The sequence below is a fragment of the Rousettus aegyptiacus genome, unplaced genomic scaffold, assembly GCF_014176215.1.
Source record: "Rousettus aegyptiacus isolate mRouAeg1 unplaced genomic scaffold, mRouAeg1.p scaffold_m13_p_4, whole genome shotgun sequence".
In the NCBI taxonomy this organism is placed as follows: Eukaryota; Metazoa; Chordata; class Mammalia; order Chiroptera; family Pteropodidae; genus Rousettus; species Rousettus aegyptiacus.
Window position 1 is genome coordinate 45,164,969 of NW_023416307.1, and position 17,984 is coordinate 45,182,952.

General features: G+C 36.6%; 1 protein-coding gene across 3 annotated transcripts in view; it reads left to right on the forward strand.

The window, feature by feature from the left end:
* Positions 1–4,327, forward strand: part of TP63 (tumor protein p63) — a 130,763-nt gene extending 126,436 nt beyond the window's left edge. For 2 of the 3 annotated variants that reach the window (XM_016136321.2, XM_036219627.1), the window contains exon 13: positions 1,411–1,960. In XM_016136321.2, the coding sequence (XP_015991807.2) occupies positions 1,411–1,707 (297 nt within the window). In that variant the 3' untranslated portion in view covers positions 1,708–1,960. Of the gene's footprint in view, positions 1–1,410 lie in introns of all 3 variants that reach the window. The other variant, XM_016136319.2, reaches the window with a different exon arrangement.
* Positions 4,328–17,984: the final 13,657 nt, after the last annotated feature.

Here is a 17,984-nt window from a genome sequence, read left to right on the forward strand (position 1 = left end):
CTAGTTTGCAAAGAGTTTGGGGCTTATTGGGAGATTCAGAAGTGTAAAGAGCCATGCTCACTTACGTATTTGTGGATTTCCTTTTTTTATAATGTATTCTTCTGCTAGAATAGGAAATTGGAGTACTCATACTGCAAATATCCAAACTGGGAAATATTGGGAAGCTATCTAATTTCCGCATCTTTACCTCAGCTTCTTCCATCTCATTACTGGAAATAGACACCACTTTTTCAGCTTGTCTCTCAACACCAGTCTAAGTTATTTGGCATCCCTTCCTGGAAAAGGAATGTGGTTAAATTTGGGAATGTTCATAAGTATCCCCTCTGAGATGCAAAGATGAGTTAATAATATAACAGTGATAATACAAATGGTTAAGATTTAAAGTGTATGCTTTATAATTTGCAAAATACTTTCATACTCACATTTACATAGGAGTCCACAATATCTGTTGACCTAAAAAGGAATTGTATCCCATTTTACCAATGAAGCCCAGTAGAAAATAAGTGGCTTGATGAATGTCTAGAGCCAGTAAATGTCAATAGGAGAACCTTTGTCAGTCTTCTGTCTCCATACACAATGTTATTTCTACCCACCATACTGCTCCATAAAAAAACATGAAACACTGAAACAAGCTAATGAAGCACTAACATTGATAACTATGAGATACTACCAGTTAGTTAAGATAAACCATATTTGTAATGCCTCCAGTTCCCATCCATAGAACATGAGCACATACACTGCATGCTAATACCCTGGTTTCTCCAAATATCAAAAGGCCTTTTGGCCATTAGGACAGTTTTAGACTGAGAGGATATCCTGAATCCCCAGTTTATTCACTTAATTGTGTAAATTTAGATTTGTCAACCTCCCTGATCTTTGGCTTTCATATCTAAAATTAGGTGTAATAATATCTACCACTAATCTGAGCAATAAATGAGATCATGAATGTAAAATAATTAGTTCAGTGCCTGGCATGTAGAAAATGCTCAATACCTGATCTTTTCTTCTCATCTCCTCATTTGAGTGCTGGCGACATTCCATTAATACCTTTTTTTCTAGTGACTAGAGCCATGTACATTTGAGTGTTAGAAGGTACCTTTACCTTATGTTTTTGTTTTGGAATTTTTGCCCTCCGATCTAAATACTGCCCCCATTTTACTAATGGGAGAAGTGAGACCAGTAGAGAAAGAGCGAAATGTTATCCACAGCAGAGATGGCACCTCAAGGCTGTACTTTTGTGCTTAGTTACATATAGTGCCAAAGGTTATCAGAGAGCTAATTTTATTTTCCGGTTTAGGGATCAATTCAGGTCATTTAAACCAGAGCACAGGGGAATGACAGAATGGTGTAGACTGAATATTGATTGTCTCTTTGTCCTAATTGTCCCTGACTCCTTTTCCTACTGCACAGGATTTGGCAAGTTTAAAAATCCCTGAGCAATTCCGACATGCCATCTGGAAGGGCATCTTGGACCACCGGCAGCTCCATGACTTCTCTTCCCCTCCCCACCTCCTGCGGACCCCAAGTGGTACCTCCACAGTCAGTGTGGGCTCCAGTGAGACCCGCGGTGAGCGTGTTATTGATGCTGTGCGCTTCACCCTCCGCCAGACCATCTCCTTCCCACCTCGCGATGAGTGGAATGACTTCAACTTTGACATGGATGCACGTCGCAACAAGCAACAGCGTATCAAAGAGGAGGGAGAGTGAGCACTACTGTCTGAGCTCTTTTCATTCTCTTCCCATCTGTTTATCTCCCTACAAGGCACTACTGCTTGACCTTCAAAATGTTCTCCCTATCTCCTTCCTCTTCTCAATCTAGTTTTTTAAGGGAAGGAGAGGAGGCCAACTTTTGCCTAATTTCCACCCTAGTGTCTAATTCTGATTTTGGCTTTAAGCCCTCAAATCTATTGCTTGGCAGAACTAAAGTTGTCACAGCAAGGTAGAAGGGGGCCAAAAAAGCAGTGGGTATCTTCGTAAGCTGCAGAGATATCTCATTGACTTTTATAAAGCATTTTCACTCTTATAGTCTAAGACTATATATATAAATATATAAATATATGATATATATTTTTGAGTGGGGGCATTGAATATTGTTAAAATGTAATTTAAAGGAAAAGAAATTGAGTTGCACTTATTGATGTTTTTTTAATTTACTTGCTTTGGATGGTTTATCTATACCCCTTCCCTCAAGGGGTATCATGTATGTTAATACATATCTAGAACTTGATGGTGTGTGTAAGTGATAATGATGTATAGATTTCTTAAGTTCTTTTGATGCTAAACACAGGCCACATCAAATCTTTGGATAGAGCCACTTGTATTTACCATTGCTTATTACATGGGTGAAACTGTATACATATGTACATGATTCTCAGTGTTGGTGTATTATGTGTTACTGTCATCCCTACTAATGATGGTGGTTCACTTTGGGATTATTTAGTTCAATTTCAAGAAAAAGTTTATATTCACATTATCACACACTAGAGAAAATACCCTCTCTTGTTTTAGGTTGAGAATGAGGATTATGGAACATAGCTAAAATTCTTAAAAGGTCCATGGCCAGTTCAAAAATACCTGGTATCATGGATCTGGGGATAATTAGCAGTTTCCTTAAATTCACTACCAAACACCTGATCTCTTGGCATTTATTGGAAAAACATTTGCTGCCATTATAAAAGCATTATAACTAAATTTTGCTACTAGATTGACTAACTCAATTACACAGCTGCTACCCTTGATAGAATTAAGTTTGAGTTGATTGGGATGAATGCCATCTATCTAGTTCTTACAGTGAAGTTGTAATGTTTATTGAGAATATCCAAGAAAAGCAGGTATAGAAATATTGAATCTCCACTAAATAGTAAGAGGTCTCAGTGAGCCATGAATCAAAATTCTTGGAAGACCTTTTGGAACATAAATAATATTATTCAGTAAATGTTTATTTTAGGGACAGTCCTATAAAAATCTTCATGTAGAGGCTTGTTTATCTCCTCAAGGTTTAAAATAGGAGTATTGATTTGGAAAATATAAAATTATGAAATTAGTTTTCCTCTGTTGTACCAGTTGCATCACTAAATCACTGTTTTTTTTTTTTTTTTTGTTCGCTTTTGGGTTTTTTTTTTTTTTGCTGAATAAGAGTTTCACTTTATTGAAAAGTAACTGTGAGAACCCAACTCCCCATCTGTTTCTCTTCTGGACTGTGCATAGACATAAAGATGTCCCCACAGTTCAGGGGATAAGCCTTCCATTAGAGCTGTTACTTGAACCACATAAACAAAGAATTATCTTCAAAGTTTGAGAAAACATGTAAATGACAATATTCCCCTAGATGTTTCAGAAACATATTTTGTAGTAAGTTTTTTCTTCAAAATATAAAACAAATATTTTGTATATATGCTAGTGAAATCTAAATTCCTCTCATACTTTCTGGCAAAGGGTTATTATTGCACATAGCTTTCATTTTTTATTGTAAAGTGCAAAAGGGCTAATGTGGCTCTAAAATATAATGTATGAGTTTCACCTGAAAAGTGTATATATGTGTGTGTGAAATTGCATATTTTGTGTTTCAGTTTTTTTCTTTTGGGGGTAGCGGGTTTTTCAGAACCACAATTGAAATCTTTTTTATTATTATTATTGTTTTTATATTTTCATGGAAACAACAGTTAGTAAGACTACAGTGTCAAATAAAAAACATCATAACTGTAAGATGGGGGGAAGGGAAAGTTATTGTTTTTTATTATTATTTTTATTTTGTATGTTAAAGAGAGTGAGTCCTTGATTTCAAAGTTTCATTGTGCTTAAATGGTGATAAGCACTGTTAATTTGTGTAACAAGCATTCAGCTTGGAAAACCTGTTAAGCAGAAGAATGAAAGCTGTGCCTTGGCAAAGCTAGGAGGACAAATGGCTTCTTCTTTCCTGAGTGTTTGAGTAAACTTAAGGGCTTCTTCTGAGCTATTACAGCACTATTCAGATGGCACTAGGGACTCAGAAATTCCTGTACTGTATGTAAGTGCAACTACTGGCCTCATCCTGGTGGAAACTTAGCGCTCTTTGAGTGTATGAGTAGCTGGGACACAGGGGTAAGAGAATATTAAGGATAAATGAGTGGGAATGGGCTTAATAAAGTTCGTGTGGCCTCAGCTCAATGCACTTAGCTGAAAACTGGATAAGGTTTTGTTTGGAGATGGTTAGAAACAGCACTGGAGAACAGAACTTTGCTCATTAAATCCATTTACATTTTGTTTTCTTGATATTATCCTAAAGTACAGTATATGGAATGTTGAATGTTAAAAGGTTGTGTTTTTTTTTATTATTTTTATAATTGTACAAAAATTAAGTAAATGTCAAATGTTTTACATGCTTTGTTAATGTCTTTGAAAGGTTCTTTCTTATAGATGTGATACATTTTTTTAAACTTCAGTTGCTTGTCTTTTGGTATTTTGCATTATGGGCTTTCGGTGAGCCAGAGGCAAATCTACAAGCCACTTATGTTTTCCAAGACATGCAATAAAATTAAAAAATAAATAAAAATGGATCGAGAAATGGTGTTAATGGTATGTGCGTGTGTGTGTGTGTGTGTGTGTGTGTGTATCTGTCTGTCTGTCTTCTGTCCTTTGGCCTTATTTTAATCATTGGCCTACACTGACACCTCATCTAATGAGAAAACATTAAAGAGGTTCAAATATTGATGCTTCTCATCTCAAAACAAAATAATTATTAGTTTCCTCTGTTAGCCAAATGTGAAGTAGAAAAGACTAGGAAGATATACTTATTTGGTACGTAATATACTCACAGATTTAATACTTCACTTGCAGTCAGAATGAGTTTCCTTTGGAACAGAGATTAGATTACATTTTCCTAATGTCTAATTTAATGACCTTCCCTGTGGTGCTCAGCGCTGACCTGCTCAGCACTGTGGGGCTGGCATGCAGAGTATCCTGGTTCTGTGTGGGAACAGAATTGCAGATGGTGGGCTTTAAACTCAGTGTTAAATATCACCATTTAATTACATACATTGATTCAGTCAATAAAATATCTACTGTCAAAATGGTTTAATTAGTTTATTAAAGAAATGAAAAAGCTCATTCTTTTATGAGCTAACATTAGATAGCAATTTAATAGCCTAGATTTATACACAACTTTACAGAATAACATTGTATATAATATATAGCATTTAAAGATATCAGTTCGTTTTCCAATTTGTAAATGTCACTATGACTATATATATGTAAAGCAGGTTCAGCTTAAATTAGAGGTGTCAAAAGATTCCAATTCCCATTCTTTAAAGTCGAGGTAATGGATTACCCCCAAAGTGAAATGGTTGATATGACATTTCCATGAAAAGAAAAATAAAAGCCAATGAAAATGGTTAATCCTTGATATACTACCAAGGCACTTTGGGTTCAACTGTAGTTTTTAATCTTTTTTTGAGAAATTCTAACCACTTATATAGATTAGTACTTCATGACTTTTATTCTCAGAGGTCTTCTAAAGTACAAAAAAAAAAAAACCCCTTTTTTTAATTTTAAGACTTTTTTTTAGAGTCATTTTAGGTTCATTGCAAAATTGAGAGAATGGTACAGAGATTTGCCATATAGCCTCTGACTTCACACACATATAACCTCCCTCATTATCAATATCCCACCAGAGTGGTGCATTGGTAAAAATGAGGAACCTATACTGATATATCATTATTACCCAAAGTCACACTTTACATTAGGATTCGCTCATTGTGTTGTACATTCTATGAGTTTGGACAAATATATAACAATATGTACCCATCATTATTGTTTCATACAAAATAATTTCACTGCCCTAAAAATGCTCTGCGCTCCATCTATTTATCGCTTCTTCTCCAAAACTCCTGGAAACCACTTATAGTGTCTGGTAATTCTTTACTGTTTCTATGATTTTGCCTTTTCCAGAATGTCATACTAGAATCATATAGTATTTAGTATTTTCAGATGGACTTCTTTCACTCATTTTACCCATTTTAGGTTTCTCCTTTTTTTTTTTTTTCATGAATTAATAGCTTACTTCTTTTCATTGCTGAATAATATTCCATTGTCTGTGTGTAAAGTAGATATGCTAACCATTATACTATGGAACCACGTCCTTAACTATTTTTCTAAAAGAACATTTGACAGTATTCTTTAACTGTAATGATTCTTATACACCAAAGTTTACCTGATACACTTGACAAAGTGGACAAATGCTGGAGTTAGAAGTGTTTCAAAGATAATTATAAGAAAATAGATTATGTAGAAATTTAACTCACTGAATAGGTAATTCTAATTGGTGTTTAGCAACGTAAAAATAAAAAGTATTTGCAATCTGGAAGCAAAGAATATGGCCATCTTTTTAACAAAATACGAGGACCATCAAATGTTTCAAAATTTTTTCAAGGATTGAATTTTGATAATGCAAATGCAAGATAAACAATCAGAAGTAATGATAAACTGGTACATATTTAAATCAATATTTACAAGATGGTTATGTCTCATTGCATGATAGTCCATAAGTAGTTAATTGTATTCAGAAGATATTTCTCATTTTGCCTGTATCTGTATATCTAAAATCATGAAAACAACAGAATTTTAGGTTAACTATACTTAAATTCTCATTAAAATTAAAATGTTTTTTACTGTCCCTTTTTTCTGTATTTCATTCACAAAATTACTAAAACATTTTTTAAATGATTAGATACAGATGATAATGGGTAATGACTTTTTTTCCTGTTACATTGTTAGTTATTAGAATAGCTTACCCAGTATTAAGTTACAGAACACCGAAGACAATGTCAATTAAATATGCTTGAATTATCTAAAATTTGCATAGGACCTCTGAGATCCAGGGATCGTATTTCTGCTTTTGAGTATACCTTCTGGATTATCTAGGAAGATCCTCGTGATAGACAAAGCACTCTTGATAGTGAAATACAATTACAGAATAAAGGGCTGCACATGAGTAGCAGGCAAACATTGGAGCCTTCCTGACCCAGGGAAGAAATCCGTAATCTTGAGTGAAAGCTATGACAGACTGGCAGGAGGCTGGGTATACTCCCCTTCAACAATTCTGTTTCTTTTATATTTTACAGTTCTCTTACTAGAAAACTTCCAATTTTGAGTATAGATTTATAGCATCCTCTATGCACCCATAAAAGCCTTAGTGTCCATTATTTTTTTTAACTTGATCAACACTGTCTTTTTTCCTGGTGCTTCAGACTCATTCCAAAAATGGTTATGGAGATACATAGAATTTCATAAAAATACAAAGAAGTAGAGTAGAAAGAATACTGGACTGAAAGAAGTTTGGTGACTGCGGACAGATAATCCTCTGTGCCTCAGTTTTAGCAACTGTAAAATTAGGAATGTGAACCTCTAACTTCTGAGTATTTCAATTATATTTTTTAGAAGAGAGCTGAAGGATGGCATAAAATATATCTATCTGGAAATATAGATATGAGGTTATAGTTTTAGGATAAATTACAGTCTCAAATATATATGTATATATATTCAGATAAGTTCATTAAAATGGTGCTTTTAGAGTCAATGCTGGGTGTGTACTTGAAATTTATGAGATCTGTTAACTCCTCACTCTAATCCTGAATCTATGTGCCAAGTGGGTGGCAAGTACTGGCAGGTGAATTTCTCTTTTGTGATTCTAATCAGAAGTTTAGATCTAGAATCTTGGAACTGCAGTATTTTTTATTTGAGTAAAAGTTAGATGTAGAGGGACAAGAGATGAGAAGAAATTTTTAGCAAAGAGAGTTTGGCTTAGGAAGCAACATTTAGTAAATTAAGAATTTCATAACGCTTTCGTTCTCTAATATTCGTGGAATAATTTGGTGAATACCACAATTTTGTCTGTAAAAGAAATTATGATGATTTTGAATAATAGTTTTATATTCCTAAATTCTAGGTCCTACCTTCTCTAAGTTGATCATTTTGCCCTACCATTTTTAGCTAAGTTTGCATCAGCTGTATCTAATTTTTCTCCAACTTACCAATACCTTCCTAATACTACTGTGCTCCATAAATGAGTAAAAGAGAAAGCACTTGAAGGCACTCATAATACTTGGTGTACAGAAAAGCCAGAATTTTAAATGAGAGTGAAAGAAGAAAGAGCACAAGATCAACCCATTGTTAGATTCTAGGCTGTGAAATGAATAGAAATTCTGCTGTGTCATTCTACTGGGCCTCTTGCCAAATGCATTTTGGATATGTTCAGAATGTTTGTTCTCAAGAATCCTGGAATTGTAGTGGCATCAAGGTGCCAGCAGGTCTGGTATATTAGAATAAATCCTGGCATTTGTAAATATTCAACACAAAAGTTATAAAAGAATGTTCTAGGAAATCCACTTTCGAGAACCTCGCCCAGAAAGAGAAGTCCTAGGAAATATGTATCTAATACGTGGTATTCAAAATTATTTTAAAGTCACTGGGAAATGTGTATGTATGCATATGTGTATTTTTTCTTCTATTACTACTTTTGGGATAGAGGCATCTCAACATCCTTTTCCTTTGCCTTTTTCCCTTTCAGGGACCCTAGGTATTTCACCCTGATTTATTCATAAGCAGCACAAACTCTCAGTGAAATGATATGATAGTCGTCTTTGGAGCATTCCCATTTCCCCCTCTTCTTCTCTACCGAAGACAGCCACATTTTATTCCATTCTCCACTCAAACTTAATGTTTCTAGGTGAGTGGTAATTCTCTCTATGATGGATAGAGCACTAGGATTCTTTGCACTTTGCCAGGAGTTAAAAGCCATTTCTTGGAGGTAGTTGCCTGCTGACTCATTTTTATTGACCCTCCTCCTCAGACCCGTGATATCTTCAAGAGTCAAATGCAGGGCAGGAAGTCATGTCTAAATGTAGTCTTACCAAGGCTCAGCAGAAGGCATAATTTTGTCCCACTGCTGGCTAGTGTTCAATCAGTGTTTGACAATCAATGAAAGTTCTGTCTTCTCAGATACTGCCCTTCTTCTTCCCTTGTATAATATCCTATTCATCAGAACATAGCTTGGCTACCTCTACCCTTCATCTTTCATCTCCTTAACCTCATTACTTCTTGTTCTGGGGTACAAGACCACGGTCTTTGCTCATCATCAGAGCCTCTAATACTTTCACCTCCCTTGGTGAGGGTGGCAGGAGTGGTGAATGTCTGCTTCTGTCCCATGATTGTAATGCATTCTTTCTTTCCCTGGGGAATAAAACTCACCTTGTCTCTTGATTGAAAAACTATGTTCTTATGAACTCCGCTCCAATTATTTCCATGGTAGTCTTGTGTAATACCAGGCTCTGCTCCTCGTGTTAAATGAGTTGGCTGCAGTTATGGTGAGGAAACCAGAGGTTATAAACTTTGGTAAAGTGTGAGAATCTGATTGAGCAGGCTAAGCCCAGCAAAGGTCTTCACAGAGGTGGCATGCGGGCTTTGATGCTATGAAAGATCCCTTTGTGTTTTCTGTCCAAAGGGTTACTTGGCTTCTCTTGATACTTTCTGGTCTGTGCGAGGCACTGTGGGAAATTTAGGGTTGAGACAGACACAGCACCATAATCTTAGAAGTGCAGACCAAAAGGAATTTAGGAATCATCTAGACTAAGTTCCTCATTTTATGGATTAGGAAACCGAGGTACAGGCAGGAAATAGGACTGTCCAGCATCTCATAGCAGGACTGCAAACAACTAGCCAATAGTAAGGAAGAATCGGTTGCTTCTGACTTTCCTTTACCACTTTCAGTGCAGCACAATCTAACCTCTACTTAGAAGGGATCTCTTTTCCATGCCTCAGCAAGGCCCTTGTTCTTGCTCTTACTACTCTTTATTTTTTTCTCAGTGGAACTTGGCAACTCGTACTTTTGGGTACTGCTTACTAAGTGGATCTCTCCCTGCCTCTTTTTGCTTACTGTTTTCTCACCCATGCTTTTGTTTAGCATGGCCTGAAGCACTCCCTCACCTGAAACACTCTCTGAAATTCACACAATAGGGGTGATGAAAACAATTATGGCTTTTATGCTTTGGGTGCTATGTAAATCACCTCCTGCTGTCTCTGCCACTTGGGTTGTTTTTGTTTTTGTTTTTGTTTTTGTTTGTTTGTTTTTGAATGCCTAAAAGAATGTTCGTTGTGGTACCTTGAATTAGAAGTAACAAAATTTCTGTCTACAAAAAATTATTTAAGGAAAAATAAAATATATACAGATATTTTCATTGACTATTAAAAATTCCTTTTGGAAAACCTAGGTGCTTCTTGTCCCAAGAAATACATAATTCTTGCTTTAAGCCTAGAAGGATTGGGTCAAGTGTCTTCCTCAACTGGACAGTCTTCTGAAACCACAGAATACCAAAGCCTAATAAATTTGTATCAGATCTCCCACACTAGAGGGAAGTTAGTGTTTTGCACTGAAGAGTGGGTATTGTAAATACATGTTTAATAAGAGAGCAAACCAAAACTGACAGATGTGGTATCTTGTAACTTTGTAGTGAAAACTAGATGAGTTAATAACTACAAAACATTTTTAGTTAATAGTCTCTAAGTATCTATTTTATTTTATTTTATTATTTTTATGAGAGACATTTATCTCTGTCGTAGGTGAATCCGGGGAACTTACCAGGTAAAATCTTCTAGTCTGAGTCTCAAAGTTTCACAGGAGAGCTTTCTCTGAGAAAGCCCCTTTCACACTTTGGAAGGAAGACGTTAGGCTTTCTTTCTCCTATCATGTTCAGATGTGTGAGGGAATTCGAACCTGGGATAATGAGGAGATAACAGGGATAGAATTTAGAAGAGCTTTATAACCAACCAAGAGTGGGAGCAACACAGACTGGAGAGTCTAGAGCCTGGGTTCTAATCCTTCCTCTGCTATGAATTTATATGAATCCTTGCACAAAACATGTAGTTCTCCATCTTTCCTATCTCTTAAGAAAGCAGGTTTCCGCTAGCATTAGTGTTCTAGAAACATGTAGTTTCACCATTTGAGGAAGACAACAAAGACGTGACTACATACTGATATGACATAGCTAAAATTGAGAAACTATAAGGATTAATAGTGTTTAGAGAAAAGCCGTGGGAGGTGCTAATGGGAATCCCTGGAATAAAAACAAAGGTTCATGCAAGAGCTATAGGAATTTTCCGTGACAGTATCCCTTTATACTATGCCTTTCCCAGTTGAAACATCATCTTCTAATCTTTTAGTAAATAGAAAAGGCAATGTCAACATAAGGGAAAAGAAGTAGCATTTTTTTATTATTATTATAAATAAATAGATATATTACCAAGAAAATCTAGTAAAAGTTCTCATGATTTAGACCGATTGCATAAATAAGTATTAAATCTTTCTATTCTTCCTATACACTGATTCAAAGTTTACTAAGAAGTTTTATGTGAATTATTTCTTTTGATTTCCACAATGCTATGAAATAGTCAGAGCAAATATTATCAGCTATAGTTTAAAGTTGAGAAAGCCAAGCCTCTGAAAGGTTACATGCACGCCTACTCCATAAAGCCAGTTAGTGGTAGAATCAGGGGTAACACCAAGTCTTTCCACTTTAGCTCAAAGCTTTTTTCCCATTGTACTGCTATCTCCAAATTAATAAGTAATTTTTAGTGGGTTACTTCTCGTGGGAGAAACATGCACACACACATCCAGGAAGCAGAAGCCTATGGTCTCGTGTTGGGCAGTTCCAGAATCTGTCAGCACAAGATTATATCCGATGCTTCCTGCCCCTTATTGGGGTAACACAAAGACCATTGTCAACAGGATAAAGCCCATCTACAGCTTGTCATTGGTTTATTCTTTAAGTCTAATGTCATCCAAACAGTTATAACTTCCCAACACTCCCAGCTAGAATACAATCTTCACTGGGCAGGGTCCCTTGTGTTGTTCACTGATGAATCCCAATATAGTAGTCACTCAATAACTATTTGTAGAATGAACAATTCTTGAATTGTCATGCATCTGTGCATCTATCATTCTGTTCTCAACATAATGCATTCACCCAACTCAATAGGCATCTTTCAGGACTACCCATCTTTCAAGAATTAACTGAAACATCACTTCCACAACAAAATTTCTTTGATTATCCACCATGAGAATGACTCTATTATACTTAGGTGCATTCCTGTTTCCATGACACAGTACAAATGACCTATACCACTCAGTTTGATTTAAAATTTTTTAAATTTTAGTTTTGTTTCTGAATGTAAAAAATCATTTTAATTATTTTCCCCTTATCTTCTGGGAGAAAAAAGAAAAAAATACAAAAGAAAATTATATACACACACACATATGTAGGGGTGTGTGTGTGTGTGTGTGTGTGTGTGTGTGTGTGTAGATTGATCAGCCTTTGGCTTACCAGAGACATTCTTCTGCTAGAGGAGAAAAAATTTAGTGTCAACAAAGAATACCTTAAGCTCTATGATGTGATCTGAATGTAGTAGAAGGTACAGAAGCACAAATATCTATAAAGCTTTTCAGAGTGTGTTTGTGATATGAACTACTTGGGAAAGTTTAGAGAAAGAAGACATGCTTTTAGTTATTGAGATCTGAGGCAATGTCGGAGAAGGAACAGCACTTTTTTTTTTTTTTTTTTGAACATTGACATACAGACTTGTATAGACACGTTTTCTTTTATCTTAGGTAAATAACACAGAGTGAGACTGCTGGGTCATCTTCACCATTTTGAGCTTCTACCAGTTGCTCTGCATCAATGTGAGCACTTTATATTGCTATTTATTATTACATTTTTAAAATTCTAGTCATTCTGATGACTAAGTGCAGGAGTCACATTGTGGTTTTAAATTACACTTTCTTAACCACAAATAGTGCTGAATTTTTTTTTAATTTTTTTAAAATTAGTTTCAGGTATACAGCATAGTAGTTAGGCATTTATATAATTTACAAAGTGATTTTCACTGATTACTCCAGTACCTACCTGGCACTATACATAGTTATTACAATATTATCTACCATATTGCCTATGCTGTATTTCACATATCCAAGACTGTTTTGGAACTACCAATTTTTACTTCTAATCCTTTCTACTTCTCTACCTAGCTCTCCCAAAAAAAGAAATCTTACCATCGCAGCAACATGGATAGACCTAGAGGGTATTATGCTAAGTGAAATAAGTCAGACAGAGAAAGAAAAATACCATATGATTTCACTTATATGTAGAATCTAAAGAACAAAATAAAAGACCAAACAAAACAAAAACAGACTCATGGATACAGCGAATAAACTGGCGATTGCCAGATGGGAGGGGTAGGGGAGAAGCAGCAGCATTTTGACTATTTCGTGTGATAAGCATCATGAGCAGTCATAATGACATGACAATGTAGGAAGCCAGCCAATATGTGGCTTTATTAAGCTGGAGACATGAAAGAGAATCTACAGCATCACATTTGTGTATGACCATAGCCTGGGAAAGAGAGACAACTACATCTACTTCAGGGATTTTCACCTTTGAAAAGATTGCAGAATTTGGGAAAAGTATGTTTTCCTGGTACTCTACAATTTAGTTAAGTATTTAAAAATTGTTAGTGGGGCCAGTCACTATAGTCCACAATATTCAGACAATTGTTTCATTACCCCTGGAGTAGGTTGCAGTTTTATACTTTCCAAGATATGGAGGAAAGTGCAAGAAAGTTCTGATGCCATGGGTTAGCTCATAGGTAATTTGAGTCAGTCTCCGAGGTCACACAGCTAATCAATGATCAACATGGGGTAACTTCCCAGGTGTCTTCATATCCACTGCAATACCTTTTCTATCATTCTATGGTAATAATATTCCTGGATGCATCTATGATTTTTTTGTGCAAAGCATGTCCAGTTTGGCTTGAGCCAAGCAATAATATACTAGCAAGATCCTGACAGGTCCTCTTTCAAATACCAGGTGAGGCCTGCAACTTGCCTTCGCTGTTTGGATCATACATGGTAAAGAGACAGGTCTGTGTTTCTTTAGACCTACTTAGTGTTTAGAATCCCACCTGAGCCTTAGGGGAGACAGACTGTTCTAGTTATGTGATGCAGTTAGCTTGTTCCACTGTATACATATGCTGCTATTCCTAGAATATTTCTATTGCAGAGACAGAGATGACACAGGGGAAAGTGACTTCTGTGGGCCCAGTTGGAGAGAGAGTCTCATCAGAGCTAGGAACACACCTATATTCTTCAAAGTTTGTAAGTATTCATGCTGTTCCAACACAGACAAAAGTTTGCCTTGAAAGACCAGCATGCTTTTGCAGCAGCAAAGTTAATCCCATTGAAAGCTTTTTCAATTAAAGCAAGCTCTAGGGGCCAAGAAATAGACAAGTAAATCAAGTGACTCAGCTCCTCCTTCTTCCCTACCCTTGTCTACTTGCCAGGAATGTGGGGAGGAAATGAGGTCAAATCTCTGCTTGGGCTCCATGAAACAAAGAACTAGAATCTATTCAAGCCCAAAGTGATTTTACTAAAAACTGCCATTCCTTTACAATAAATCTTTCCCAGAACTTGGCTCCAGTGAGTAAGAATCTCACATTTACCAGTCTTAGAAGAATGTGAATGGAAAGAAAGGCATGGATGCCTATCAAAATGCAACTGAAGTGTGGCCAAATTATTCTCATTTGTACCAACAGGGAACTGGGTGATTCACTGTCTTAGGTTAGATTCTTTACTATCAGATTCAGAAACAAAATTCATAAGGCACAAATGATTTAATGACAAAGTGCTTCAAGGGAAAATAATAAAAGAGTGGAGGAAACAGGACAGGAAAGAGGAGAATGCCAATCAAACAAGGGTGTAGTGTCAAAGTCCTGGAGGAAGCAGCTTCAGCCTGAGCTTGATTGTGAACTCTGGAATGTCAAGCTGCCTCAAAAAAGTCCCAATGTGAGGCCAAAGAGCATTAGTGTTCATAATCCCATACCTGTAGGTCATTTGTAAAAGGTTCTCCAAAGACTATAAACATGCAGGCACTTCCAAGCTATCTGTATTTTCCAATAAAGACCTGTAACCCAGGATCAATCTTCTAAAACCAGCCACAATTTCAGACTTTTAGAAGTGAAATATGTCAAAATCTGGGACACATGTTTAAGTAAAAAATTTTTAAAAAATGTTTTTAAATCTGCAAACAAATAGTAAATCAAAACACGTTGTTCTGAGGGTGTCTAGACCTTAACTTAATGGCATTCTATTAACTACATTCCCCAACGTTTTCATTTGACTTGGAGATTTGTGTTCAAGAGAGTCAGCTTTATATGCTAGTTTTGCAAGCACTGAATATACAGTATGGTGCAGCATGGTGGTTACCACATATATTATATGATATAACAAGACCATTGAGGCTAAGCATTTCCAGGTTTAACTTGATTCATCCGTTTACTAGCTGAGTAACTTTATGCAAGTTACTTTATCTCTGTGTGACTCAGGAAGTAAGAAGGTGGCTGTAAAGAATAAGTGAAATAATCACGTACAACCTTTCATAACCCAGTCATGGCACAGGGATAAATATCTTTTATTAATAACTATAATGATAATAAATATTTATTTAATCAACATCAAGCACCTACTAAGTTTCAGAGCCTCTTCTATGTCAGGAATTACAAAGGTGATAGACAAAGACCTTGCCTTCACAGAGCTTACATTTTAGTAAGATAAATAATAAGCACACAAATAAGTAAGTAATACAATGTCAGTTAATGATTAATGCAAACAGGAAAACTGAAACAAGGCAAAAATAAGAGTAGTTGGGGAGAGGAAAAAAAAATGGTGTAGATGAAAAAGGCTCTGTTCATTCCTCTGGTGACCAAATCAAAGTTGTAATGGAAACAAGGAGCAGCAGCAAGGAAAAATCACCTGGGATCTGGATGAACAAGCCATACAGCTAGGGAGAAATCCAAGAAAGAATGCTCTGCAATTGCAGAAGGTAGGACGGGGCGAAGACACAGGGCTGCCCGGTCCCCAGTGGCTGAGTGAGACAGAGGCTGTGGCAGAAGCAGACGCCTCTTAAAGGGGCTGCATCTGCGAGCAGATTTTTATATGATGGACCTGCCTGCTCTGAGCACTAGTGCAGATTCGGCTGCATGGAGTGGGCACCGGAGACTTACAGGGAGACAGTGTCGGAGTGAGGACCAAGGCAAGATGCACTCTGTACAGAAGTGCTGTCAGTATCCATTGTTCCCTATTGAGCCCTCCCCACTCCCAGGGTGCGGACACAGCGCAGCCATAGCCATGGCATCATCAAACTGGATACCAGAGGTCACTCTGTCCAGAGGATCCCTGAAACTCTGCCTCCCCCGCCCCCCAAACACACACACACACAAGCCACATCCAGGTATAGCCTCATCAAATCAGGTGCTCGTTGCTGGGCAGTGCCTAGACTCATACTGGAGGCAGCTGGCCTTGGTTTCTGGTGTGGCCCTTTGAGGCATCTATAAGCATAGCATCTGTGGATTGCTTGCTGAATCTTAACAGGTGGCCCCAGAGGAGCAGAGGCTTGGACTAAATTTGGACTGCAGCTGAACCCCTCTCAGAACTGTGCCACTGGACACCTACTTTACAAATCCATACTAATAGGACCAGGAGATTTAGGAGCTTTGCTTAGCACATAGAAACAGGCATGGAAAGGCATACAAAACGGGAAGACAAAGAAGCAGAAACCATATGAGGTCCAAATGTAATGGAGTCAAGAAATCTAACAGATGCAGAGTTCAAAACATTTGTTATAAAGATGCTCAATGAACTTTTGGGAAGTGTAGATAAAATCAACAAAGAGATAAAACAAAAATGGAAATGGAAATTATAAAAGGGAATCAGTCAGAAATGAAGAACACATTGTTTGAGATAAGAAATATATTAAATGGAATAAACAAAGTGAAAGAAGAAAAGGATCAAATGACCTATCTAGAGAATGGGAAAGCCAAGGACATGCAAGCAGAATGGCAAGAGATAAGATGTCAAGACTATAAAAATAATTTAAGGAGCACATGGGACACTATTAAGGGTCCAAATATCCATCTGATCGGTGTAGTTGAAGAAAATCAAGATGTTGGACAGCTGTTTGAAGAAATAATGATGGAAAATTTCCCTAACCTGGTGAAGGATATAGACATAAAACCTCAGGAAGCTCAGAGAATTCCAAAAATTAGGGATCCAAAGACGTCCACACCAAGACACATTGTAATTAAAATGCCAAAAATTAAATACAAAAAAAGAATATTAAAAAGCAGCAAGAGAAAAACAGATAGTTACTTATAAGGGAAAACCCATAAGACTGGCAGCTGATTTCTCAAAAGAAATTATGTAGGACTTGGCAAAAAAATATTTGACAGAATGAAGACCCAAGATTTACAGTCAAGGATACTTTATCCAGCAAAGCTATTATTTAGAGTTGAAGGACCGATAAAGAACTTCCCAGACAACAATAAGCTAAAGGAATTTATCACCACCAAGCCAGTATTACAGGAAATGTTGGCGGGACATCTTTAAGAAGAAAAAATATGTATCAAAAATAGGAATAAAAAATAGTAACAACTACATTCCTATCAATAAGTACCTCAAATGAAAAAAAGTTAACTGTTCCAACTAAAAGATAGAGGGGATGAATGGAAAGAAAACAAGACCCCTACATGTTGCCTATAAGAGACTCACTTCAGATTAAAAGACACACACAGACTGAAAGGAAGGGGATGGAAAAAGATATTGTTTGATGGACCTAGAAGGTATTTAAGTTGGACAGAGAAAGATAAACACTTGTGATTTCACTTATATGTGGAATCTAAGGAATAAAAAGAACAAACTAATCAAAAACAGACACAAATATAGTGGACAATTTGGTGACAGACAGAAGGGAGGGGGATTGAGGGAGCTGGGTGAATGGAGTGAAGGGTTAAAAAAGTACAAATTAGTAGCTGATGGATGGTCACGGATGGGAAGCACGGCATAGGGAATGCAGTTAGCATTAATATGTTGGCTAGGTGGAGGGTTAGGAGAGGGAGGGAGGCAGCAATTG